At 37.4% G+C, this 11930-nt stretch overlaps 2 protein-coding genes across 2 annotated transcripts; one reads left to right on the forward strand and one right to left on the reverse strand.

The window, feature by feature from the left end:
- The first annotated feature begins 1929 nt into the window (after positions 1–1929).
- LOC105955860 (uncharacterized) lies at positions 1930–5732 on the forward strand. The gene is made up of 6 exons (XM_088825963.1): positions 1930–2341; positions 2427–2474; positions 3162–3847; positions 4050–5200; positions 5432–5522; positions 5604–5732. The coding sequence occupies exons 1-6, from the start codon at positions 2317–2319 to the stop codon at positions 5730–5732; spliced, it is 2130 nt and encodes a 709-aa protein (XP_088682089.1). The 5' UTR covers positions 1930–2316.
- A 1217-nt stretch (positions 5733–6949) lies between these two features.
- On the reverse strand, positions 6950–9183 carry LOC105965829 (uncharacterized). The gene is made up of 2 exons (XM_088825964.1): positions 8100–9183; positions 6950–7983 (listed from the first exon to the last, which is right to left on the reverse strand). Exons 1-2 carry the CDS (start codon positions 9181–9183, stop codon positions 6950–6952), a joined length of 2118 nt encoding a protein of 705 aa, XP_088682090.1.
- Positions 9184–11930: the final 2747 nt, after the last annotated feature.

The following is an 11930-nucleotide window of genomic DNA, read 5'->3' on the forward strand; positions in this document are numbered from 1 at the left end:
TATCGGTGTAAAAATGTCGTTGTAGGTAACCAATTTCTAATCACATTTCTTATGATCAATTGTCTCAATGTCACAAAGCTTTTACTTTTAGTATTGCTCTTGAAAGTGAGCCGTATACCTACAAACATGCAGTAAAGAATCCTTTATGAATTCAGGCTATGCAAGAAGCTAGATTACAGTCTCAGAGGATAATACCTAATAAACATGTCATTGGTTTTAAATGGGTAAATAAACTTAAAAGAAAGCCAGATGAGACCATAGATAGATACAAATGAAGGTTAGTTGCAAGGGGTTTTACTCGGTTAGAGGGAGTAGATTTTACGTAAACCTTTAGTCCTGTAGCTAAGCTTGAAACATCTTTGGTATGGCTTAAGACATGCTTCAAGACAATGGAATCGTAAATTCACACACAAGTTCTTATCCAACTTTGTTTTGTGCAATCCAAGGCAGAATATTCTCTATTCACTAAAGGCTCAGGTACATAGTTTATTACATCATTGGTATATGTATGTTGATGATATTATCATTGCATGACCAAATTTCAATCTCATTGCTGCTCTAAAAGATCATTCTAATATAAGCCCACCAGGCACAAGAAAATCCACCATAGGCATTTGTGTTTTTTTAGGGGATTTCTTAATCTCTTAGAAATCTAAAACGCCTTAGCTATCGTGGCAAGTGAAATTCTTTGGATTCAGCAACTTCTCAAGGATTTCCATGTCCGGGAATTGTTCACATAGCTTCCAATCCATCTTTCCACGAAAGAACGAAACATATAAAAGTGGATTGTCATTTTGTCATAGAACACATCAATGAAAGGAGCTATTAGACTTATGCGAGTTAAAGATACATATTTACCAAGGCTTTGCCCTTGCCACATTTTTCATACATTCAATCCAAGATGGACATCAAAGATATAACATGTCCATCTTGAGGGGAGAGTATTAAGTATAAAAATGTATTTTATATTTTGTGTAAATATTAGCAGTTAGATCTGTTGTACTTAAGTTTATGTTATAATCCTACGGTTCAGATAATAGATACACTTAAACATTTACAAATTAATACAGTTGGGACCATCAACATTTCATTAATTTAGCGAAATATTAACTCATCGATAAATTAATAATTATTAATTTATACATTAATTAATAACTTATTAATTTATGAAATTACTTTTATTATTATTTTCAATAAATACATTTTAGTTTTTATTTTTTTACTTGTATATTATTCATTGTACCATTAGTTCAATGCACTATATATAGAGCCCGTTGCACGAACAGAAGCACTTAAGGCAGCAATGATATATAACAATTTTATGTTGAGTTATGAGAAAACTATATTGAAAGTTCTAACCATGTTAAGAAAAGTGAGGGACGAGATTGATGGTAATGTGAACTTCAACAAGAAACAAACGATAATTAAATTAATATTTTATTAAGCCTTCATATATCTATAAAATTTGTACATGTACCATGTAATTTAAGAATTATTTTTGTGCATTATTAATTTATATATTATATGGGGCTTCTTAAAATTTTCGAATAGTGTGTATTATCTTATAAATTTAGGGAATTATTAATTTAGTGCGTTGTCCCCAAGTCGGAACCGGAAATAAATATTATTTAAGCGATGTTATTAATTTATCAAGGTTTTACGGTAGGTTGATAACTATTTTCATATAAATACTCGATAGTTTAGCTTCTTCCCCAATTAATGAATTTTATTCTACTTCAATCTGTAATATGCTCTGATTCAATATTTTGTAGTTATAAAGAATTACGTAATCTCTTAATCGAGAAATAATTAAATCATTAAAATTGAAGTAATTTGTTGGTACACCTACTGTATTCTAAAAATGCCACAAGTTTTGAGAAGATAGGTTGCCTTCTCTTAACTAATTTTTGCCATATATATAATGGGTCCATTAGATATACACCCCTAGAATGTAAAATATATAGGCATAAGTCCACCCCTAAAAATCTTTCTTTGAGATACACCCCTGGCCCAAAAAAACCCGAAATTACCCCTGAACCCCAAACCCAGCCCATATACGGAATTACACAGATTTCAAAATCAATTCCCAAAATCACCCGTCCCTCCACTATCAAAACCTACCAAAAAAACCACCGGAAAAATCAACCTCCTCTCTGCAAAATCGCACCCATCTTCTCACTGCGGGGATTCACCGGAAACGGCAACCCAACCGAGGAAGGCTAGGCATCTTCGTCGATAGCAACCCAAACAACCGCAATTCTAGTCAACTTCCGCTCTTCAAAATCGTATACCACCAACAGTAGTCACCTTCCATCAATGGCGAAGAAGACACCGGCAAAACGTAAGTTTATGGCTACATGCAACAACATACTTTGTTTTCCCCCTCCGTTGGTACCTAAAACCCCCTTCAAAAATTTTTTTTCCAGGCCGTAATCGAAAGGAAAAAATGGCACAGGCTGAAAACCTATCAACAGGTACTACCCTACTTCAACCATCTCACTACTTCAAATTTGTAAAAAAACCGTAGTCATGTATCCAATTTTGGTGTCTGATTGTTGTTACCATTAGTAGTAATTCGTAGTCATATTTGCATATGTGGTTACATTCATGCATGCCACAGATTTTGTGCATTTTTGTGTATGGGTGTTTTTTTCATGGATAGTACTTCGTAGTCATATTGTCATATGTGCTCACATTCATGGATGCTGTTTTGTTTGTGCTGTTTTTGTTTGTGGGTGTTGCTGTCACTGGTAGTAATGCATAGTCATATGTAGTCATATGTAGTCACATCCATCCTCTGCTTCAGCATTTGTGCTGTTTCTGTGTGTGGGTGTTGTTTTCATATATAGTCATATCCATCCTTTGCTGAAGCAATTGTGCTGTTTTTTGTTGTTGTGAGTGTTGTTGTCGTGGCTAGTTCTGGATAGTCATATCCATATGTGTAGTCACATAGATACTTCAGCTTTTGTGTGTTTTTCCTGAGTCTTGGTGTTGTTGTCATGGGTAGTACTGCATAGTCATATTTGCATATGCAGTCACATTCCTTCTTACTACATCCTGCTTACTACCTCATGTGTGTTTTGTGTGTGAGTGTTGTTTTCGAGAATACTTATTAGCAGTCATGTTCACACCCTAACATATATATAAACATCTTTATGCAGGTACTGAAACAAATGAACAAATAGACACACATAAGAAGGGAAAATGGACACAATACCGAGCCAACATGCGATCAATCGTGACCTTCTTCGAAGATATACACCTACGACCACCTCACTATGCATGTCTTCGCCGTACCCCATTCTACCATCTCGTTCTACCGTTCGCAAAACACAAACTCAGCAGAGATGACGTCGCAGGCACACAGAATGGAACTTTCAAAATAATGACGTCATACAGCAAAATAGAAAGGGCATTCCATATAGGAGGCAAAAATATTACAATCACGCCACAAGATTGCAAGTTAATCTTTGGCATCCAATCTGGCAACACACGGATGACTTTTGACTGGTCAAAGAAGCCGCACCAAGGACTCGCAGCACGAAGATTCGCCGCACACCCATCGCTCCACCAAAAAACTTTGAAACACCAGCTTCTCCAGTGCATAGATAGCGATGACGATGAAGACATTGAAGATGTGGTCAGATTAATAATCCTACACCTTATGTCAACCGTCCTTTTCAACACTTCAGCTGAAATCGTAGCTTGGTGGATGTTCAAATACTGCGATGATATCGACCAAACAAATGACTTCAACTGGGCCAGGGGGATAACGGATTTCTTGTTTAAGCAAATCCACACATCAAACACACATGACAAAGTCCGTGGTTGCATACCACTTGTGCTGGTAAGTATGAATAGTCACTTATAGTCACTTACAGTCATGTACAGTCACTTATAGTCACTTTTAGTCTTGTACATTCACTTATAGTCACTTGCAGTCATGTACATTCACTTATAGTCACTTGCAGTCATGTACATTCACTTATAGTCACTTGCAGTCATAAACATTCACAAATATGACTAATTGTTTATGTTTATTTACGCAGTATTGGATGTGTGAGCGTGTATCAATCGTCCCTCCAGTGGCTGATTCTGCTTTTCCAAGATTTCGGCGGTGGGATATCTCCGAGCTTGCATCTACATTGAGCAGCAAAGACATGAACGATATCGATCCACAACTCGTCAACGAGAATCCGCTGATCCCAACAGAGCAAGAACAACAAATCTTAGATGGAAACTTGGTCCTGGACGATATCAGCAACGATGCAAACGATGAACAAAACAACGATAACAACAACAGCAATGCTAGTGTTCATTCTGCCACTCCTTCTGATTCTGAAGAGAATGTCCCAATCAAAAACTGGTACAAAAAGAAGCAGTCGTCAGATGAACTCAAGAGGCTGTTGGAGGTAGAAGCAAAACAAAAGGCAGAACAGGAGGCCCAAGTGTCGAAACTGCAAGCTGTCGTAGAAGAACTTCAAATGGAGATAGTCATGTTAAAAAACGACAAGCAGGTACTTGTTGACGAAAAGGCACATGTCGCTCTTCAACTTGCAAAACTACAGGACGAGGTCGCGCTTAGCAATGATGATGGGCCATCTTTCAATATCTTGACCCAAACACAGCCGAACCAGAGTGAGCTGCAACAAAAAATCAAAGAGAATGCAGAACTGAAGGCAGAGAATGAATCCCTCATCAAACGTCTTGAAGAGTTGACAAATGCTACAACAACTGTACAACCCGAAAAACCTTTTTCACTGACACAAGAGTTTGAAGCAGAAAATATCTCACTCACAAACATGCCTGAGCACACAGCAGCCAAAATCTTCTTGGAAGCTGAAATCACCCTCCTAAAATCAGCTGAAAAAACTCATCTTGATAAAATTAGAGAACGGGATGAAAAGATAGCCGAGTTGGAAGCTAATTGTGCAGAATATGCAAAGGCACTTGATGAGCGCCCACCAATACATTCGGACAGCGACTTTGAGATATGTGAGGAAGATATCGAGGCCAAGCTAAAGGACCCAAAATCTGCAGTGGGAAAGCGTACAAGGTCAAAAAAACATGAAGTCACACCACGTAGCACCAAGAAAGCACGTAGGGATTTCAGATACAAAAAATACAACCCATACATCGGCATGAGTGTGAGAGACAAGGCCATAATAAACACAATGGCAGATGAAATAGTGCATGGGAAGTAAGTAAACTCTAACTACAGTCATATATCCAGTCATCTATATGAAAATATTATACTACTTCATACAGTCATATATAGTCATATGACTATATGACTATTAGTGACTAGTTCTATATGACTATTCATATATGTAGTCAACAGTAGTCATATAGTCATATGACTACCCATGACTATCCATGACTTCACAATCACATGTCTTATTCATACTTCAAAAAATGTTTATAAATGCAGTAGAACAGTGTGGAAGAATCCAGATGGCAATATTCATGTTCGGATGGCTGACATCTTTATCATCCTCAGAAAGGAAGATATTTCCGGCGAGGTAAAAACAAATTTAATAACACTGTACAACCTATCCTGCTCACGTTATGTACACAAATTTAATAACACTGTACAATCACAGGTTATAGATGCTTACTGCGAGATATTGGGACATCAGCAAGCTGCAGGGTTGTTTGAAGGTAGCGATTATGAGTCGCTTAAGGGAACAAGCATGACGTTCACCAGCATGCTACTGGTACAAAGTCGATAATATAATTGTAATTGTTTTTATAGAAAAGAAGTATATGTTTTCCCGTGGTAACTAATCAGTAGTTCTAACAGACATCGTTGAGGCAGTCCAAAAATAAAACATTCCGCATACCAGCAGAAGTTAGCAAACATAGATACCTCATCTTCCCATTACACTCCGACGGTAATCCTCAAACCGGGGCTAACCACTGGACACTGTTAATATTGGACAGAAATTCAAATGAGTGGCGTTTCTACAACTCATTACATCCTCGCAAAGGTCTTAAGGACCCATACCTGATTGACGCCACCGACATGGTAAACAACTACTGAATATTTATTTCCAGCAACTACTTATTTAATAAACAAATATCTAATTCATTCATGTACACAGAAAATGTATGTCGAAAACACAGCAAGGAAGTTTAACATCTCCGCCATTCCCATAAACGCACCGCTGCTTGAGGTAAATGACTCACCCCAACAAGCAGATGATTCAAGGGATTGTGGTATTTTTGTCCTGTTTGTTATAAGGAACACATTCCGCCAAATTCCACTGGTTACCAACGACGCTGAGACCGGTGTCGATTGCATGAGGAGGTCCGTTGTTGAATCATTGCTCCACTACAAGATTAATTAGACAATTATTAGTCCTATTAATTGAAGCTTTTATTTCTGTAAAACTATTTGCACCAAGACAGAATCTTATGTAGTTGTACTTTTATATGACTATTTTGTAGTTAACATTGTGACTATATATGACTACATATGACTATATAGTCACATATAGTTACATTGTCTTATGACTATCGTTGACTACTTGTTTATGATCTACATATTTTGGTCAGATTACAATATGACTATCTGTGACTATGTAGTCACCTATAGTCACATAGTCGTATGACTATCTGTGACTACTTATTAATAATTTGTATTTTTAGGTCAGATGACAATATGACTACCTGTGACTACATAGTCACCTATAGTCACATATTCATATGACTATTTAAGACCCCGTAGTTGTAAATACTCATATGACTAAAGTGACTGCAGGTGTTAAAATCCAAACACAGAAAACTATACTTACATGTATCAGTAATAGCGAAATTCATTACTCGAAAAAACAGATCATGTACTTGGAAACTCAAGAAAAAAATTCACAACCTATGTTCCACACAAATTCAAGGCGGTAGAAAAAGAAAAAAAGAAATTGAAATACAATTCTCTTCCACTCAAGTCTCATTCAGGCCTCCTGCACGTTTTCTTGTTGTGATTGCCCATACGGTTGCATGAGCTGCATTTTATCTTCCTCTTAACCTTCTCACCTCTCGAAGGAATTCTCTTCACCTTCGGCCTGCCACGCCGAATATGATAATCTGGAGGTCCAACCAAAGGCAAATCACCATCAAAATCTGGCTTGACAAATGGATAAATACTGTGCGAATACGTGGTTTTATAACACTCAACCGTGTAATAGTAGTCAACATATGCATAACCATCATTATTGTTATGGAACAGAACACACGCAGCATGTATACACGGCAGACCGTTGACTTGCCACGCTCTACACGTGCACGACCTGTTGCGAATGTCAACAACAGCTGTTGGAGTACTAAGCACCTCGTAAATGTACTCCGATGCCCTCTTTGTTGTCAAAACTCTACTGTCATGTACTAGTTTATTAACAGCACCCTGAATGGGAGTGCAAAGTACAGTTGACATAACCGCAGCCTCCTCTGCCCTTACACACATTTCCACCATCATAATACTCCTAAGACCATCAACCACATCTGTTATAGGCAGGCCACGAATGCCGCCAATCTTCATATTCCACGATTCTGCAACACTAGATGCCATCTGCCCATATCTATTCCCCTCAAAATGTGCACAAGTCCAGTTGTTATACGGAAGGTCTGCTAGAAAATTTATAATCCTTGTACCTCCAGTTTCTATAAACTCCTTTATATGCACATCAAACTCAGATTTCGTAGGAGCGTAGGCACAAGCATTAAACAAATGAGCCATCTTCTTTCGAAAACCAGATGGACAACCTCTACATTTACTTGACAAATTTAATTGCAAGTGATACAAGCAGTATATATGAAGACAATCAGGGAATATATTTTTCACCCCATCCAAAATACCATGATTGCGATCCGAGAAAAACGTCACCACACGATCCGTGCCAATGCAAACCCTCAAATGAGTAAGAAAGTAAGCCCAATTGCTATCAGATTCTTCACTAACTATGCCAAATGCAACTGGGTACAATTCTGTGTAAAAAAAGGAAACAACAACAGCCTTAGTCATATATAGTCATATATAGTCATATATAGTCATATATAGTCATATATAGTCATACATCACATTAAAATGTACAGAAACTTACTATTATGACCATCTTGCGCAATTGCAGTTAACAAAATGCCCTTGTGTTTGTTGTGCAGAAATGTTCCATCCAGGGAGAGTGACGGTCGACATGACTTAAAACCCGACAAGCATGCACCAAAAGCAAAAAAACAACGTCGAAACTTCATCGTATCTGCATCGATGTCAAGATTGTAAACGCTATCCGGATTGGTACGACCAAGTTCTTCAAAGTACGACGGTAAGTGTGAGTATGAACTAGTATCATCACCAAAAACATGTTGCTTCCCTGCCGTGACAGACCTCCAAGCCACATAATAGCTAATGTCGACTCCATAATTCAGCTTCATATCCACAACAACATCATTAGCAACCATGTCTGGCTTCGCTCGTACCAAATTAACTATCATACTAGCAATAATGTCAGACGTCATTCTATTCTGCCTTGACGACCCAAAAGAAGATCCACAAGTGTGATGCTTCTCAAATTTCTTTATATAAAAATAACCATTGGCCTTCTCAACTGATGCGTGTATCCTCCACATACATTTCTTTAATGTCCTGTGTCTGCATTCAGCTGTGACACGTACACGCTCATTCTTAACGTATGTAAACTCAAATCCAGTTTCCACCGAATACATGCATAAAGCTTTCCTAAACTCCACAGCACCTCCACGAAAAACTTGACCAACATCCTTGATCAAATCAGCCCAGTTAGCACTCATCAACTGAGTTTGACCACACATTCCAGCATTTTGCACGTCATTGATTCCACTACCTTGACCAAATTCGAACGCAACCTCGTCATGCAGCTGTGTGCGATTAGACAAACATGATACACTTGATACCACATCAGGAACAACTCCCTCTCTTTGTTTAACACTCACTTCAACACGATCAAGAGACATATCGCGCGCTAATGACAGCATGTAAAACACATCGTCATCATCACACAACACACCCTCCCCATGACCAACAACCGTATACGTGAGAGACATGGTGTTCTGGTGCAACGAGCCCCATTTGGCCCTTACGTATCCAACCAACTCTTGAAATCCAAAGGAAGTAACACATTTTCTCACACCAAATAATTCTCCAAACCTCATTATTAGTACAATATTTGTAGACATTCTGGCCCTGTAAACAAAAAGTACTGTATATGACTACTGTAACATATATTTAACTACACTGACATGCACCAGATCTATGATGCTAAACATGACTACTCTTGTGTATACCAATACAAATCAAAAAATATACACAAACAAATTCAAAAAAGCAAATATGTATATGACTACTCTAATATAAAACAGGTGTATGATGCTAAACATGACTACTCTGGTATATAACAGGTGTATGATACTAAACATGACTACTCTGGTATATATCAAATACAAAATTCTGAAAAAATCAAACCGACACAATTCTGTATATGCAACAGGTCTACGATGCTAAACATGACTACTATGGTATATATAATTACAAATCTCTAAAAAAATCAAAAAACAATGTAATATCAAAATGCATAAACACAAACACAATTGACGAATAAAAACCCCATACTGTACAAAAACACAGGAAAATGCATAATCACAATTCAAAAATCAACGAACACCCAGCCGCACATCATGATCATAAACAAAAACGAGCCATGAAATCTCTGCAAAAAAAATTAAAAAACGAACCTTAAGGAAGCGATTGAGATGGTGAAAGCTGAACCACGATCGCAAATCACGCTAAAAACGCCCAAAAATCTGAAACCCTACCCAATCGTATAAGGAAGCGATTGAGATGGAGAAAGCGCGAGAGAGAAATCACCGTGAAAAACACGGCCGGGAGGAGGGAGAAAAATAAGCTGCTGCTTCCTTCTCTACAGTTGGGAAATTTCCTTGCCCAAAAAAACAGAAAATAAGGGTAAAATAGTAATATCCTATGTCCTCAGGGGGGTCTACCTAATTAAGTTCAGAATCTGGGCTTTTGCCTTAGAGAGAAAAAACCATTGGGCCTCCACATATATATTTTCAAAAGTAGGGGGTTATCCCACATTTCCCCATATATAATTTATAAAAGATTTAAATAAATGTTGTTAATAAAGTCTAATTAATCAAAGGAAGTTAACCTAATTACTACTTCTTCATCAATTCCACCCCTATAAATATGTGATACAACTTCCCATTCATATATATATCAAAAAGCAGATTAAAATATTTCTTTTTAGCCCTCAAACTATCATCAATTAATCAATGGCACCCTCAAACTTTCACCTTGTTCTATCCTTAATAATCATGGCTATCTCACTCTCAAGCTTCAATGGAAGCTTGGCGGCACGTAACCTACTCCAAACTTCTCTCCCGCCACTGCCGACGATTCCGCCACTACCAACCGCCACACTGCCGCCACTTCCAAACTTGCCAGCCGCCACACTACCGCCATTGCCCGCCATGCCGAACTTGCCAGCCACAACACTACCGCCATTGCCCTCCATGCCGAACTTGCCTGCTGCCACATTGCCGCCATTGCCATCCATCCCGAACTTGCCGGCCGCCACATTGCCGCCACTGCCCGCCGTACCTACCATTCCAACTACAATGCCTTCTTTCCCGTTTCTCTCACCACCACCCTCAAACTAGTCATTCGGGGGATACACCATGCCGTTATTCTTTCGTCACCATTTTCATTCATTCAAGGACTGCATTTCATGATTGGTGCTCGTTTTCTTTTCGTTCTTTTTTTTAATTTTTTTCGATAATAAGTTTCTCTGCAGTAGTTTCCTTCAGTTTGCATTGTTCGACGTTGGAGTTATTCCGTGATTTCTTATTGTATTGTTCGAGCAGATTGTGTTGTATAATCTGCATTGTTGTATGCCTTTGGTGTTTCTATTATAACCTCTGCTAATGAGATTTCCAACTACTGATATATTTAAATTTACAAACAAAAATATAGCAGCTTAAATAAAGAAACCAATTTACCAAAATCAAGAATGGGGTAATGGAAGTTATTCAATATTTTTACTCATCTCAACAAAAGAACTTATTGCATAAACAAAACAATTCAGTTTGCGAAAACACGGAAATAGAGATCGAATAAAATTTGAAGAGATCTACATCAGCTGCTCACTAAAATGCAATAAAATCATTTCAATTAGATGATGATTGAAACATCACAATATCACGGCTGGCAACTGGCTTTTCAGATTTTCTTCGAGACTTTGTGCCCGGTCAAAGTCGACTTAAAAAATCACCGCGAGTTACTAATGTTCGAGTATTTTTTGCCGGAGCTCATGTAATAATTGATCCATGTTCGTTTGCATGGCCAGTTCTGACTAGACACGAGAGAGGCGGTCGCCCCGGACCCCCGATTTTTAGAAAAAATCAGGGGTCCCCAAATAATTTTTGTACTATATATATTAGTCATAATATTAAATGATATTTAAAATATATAAATAGTTCAATAATAACTTAACTATATTGTTTTACATAGTTTATATATTTGTTGGAAATATGTACACTTATTATTGCATATTATGTGAATGAATAAAATTATATTTAATTAGATATTGAGTTCTTTTATCAAATTTTTATCTATTTCAAGATTTTAAATTTTGTTTCCAGCAATCTTTGCAATTTTTAACGATCTACACTGCCTATCTCTAACTTCAAAAGGTTTCCCCAAGTTGAAATATATTATTTTTTATTTTATTATATTTAAACAAATGTTACGTATATTTACTTGTTCATTAATATTTCTATGACTATTTTCGAAAAAAACTTTTGGACTCTGCCTTGAACCTCGTAAACTTCTTATTTACCTTAACTTCGACAATATTTTAGTCATATTTTCTCCAAAATTACTG

The sequence above is a fragment of the Erythranthe guttata genome, chromosome 11 (genome assembly GCF_056151865.1).
Source record: "Erythranthe guttata isolate IM_541 chromosome 11, IM_541, whole genome shotgun sequence".
Lineage (NCBI taxonomy): Eukaryota > Viridiplantae > Streptophyta > Magnoliopsida > Lamiales > Phrymaceae > Erythranthe > Erythranthe guttata.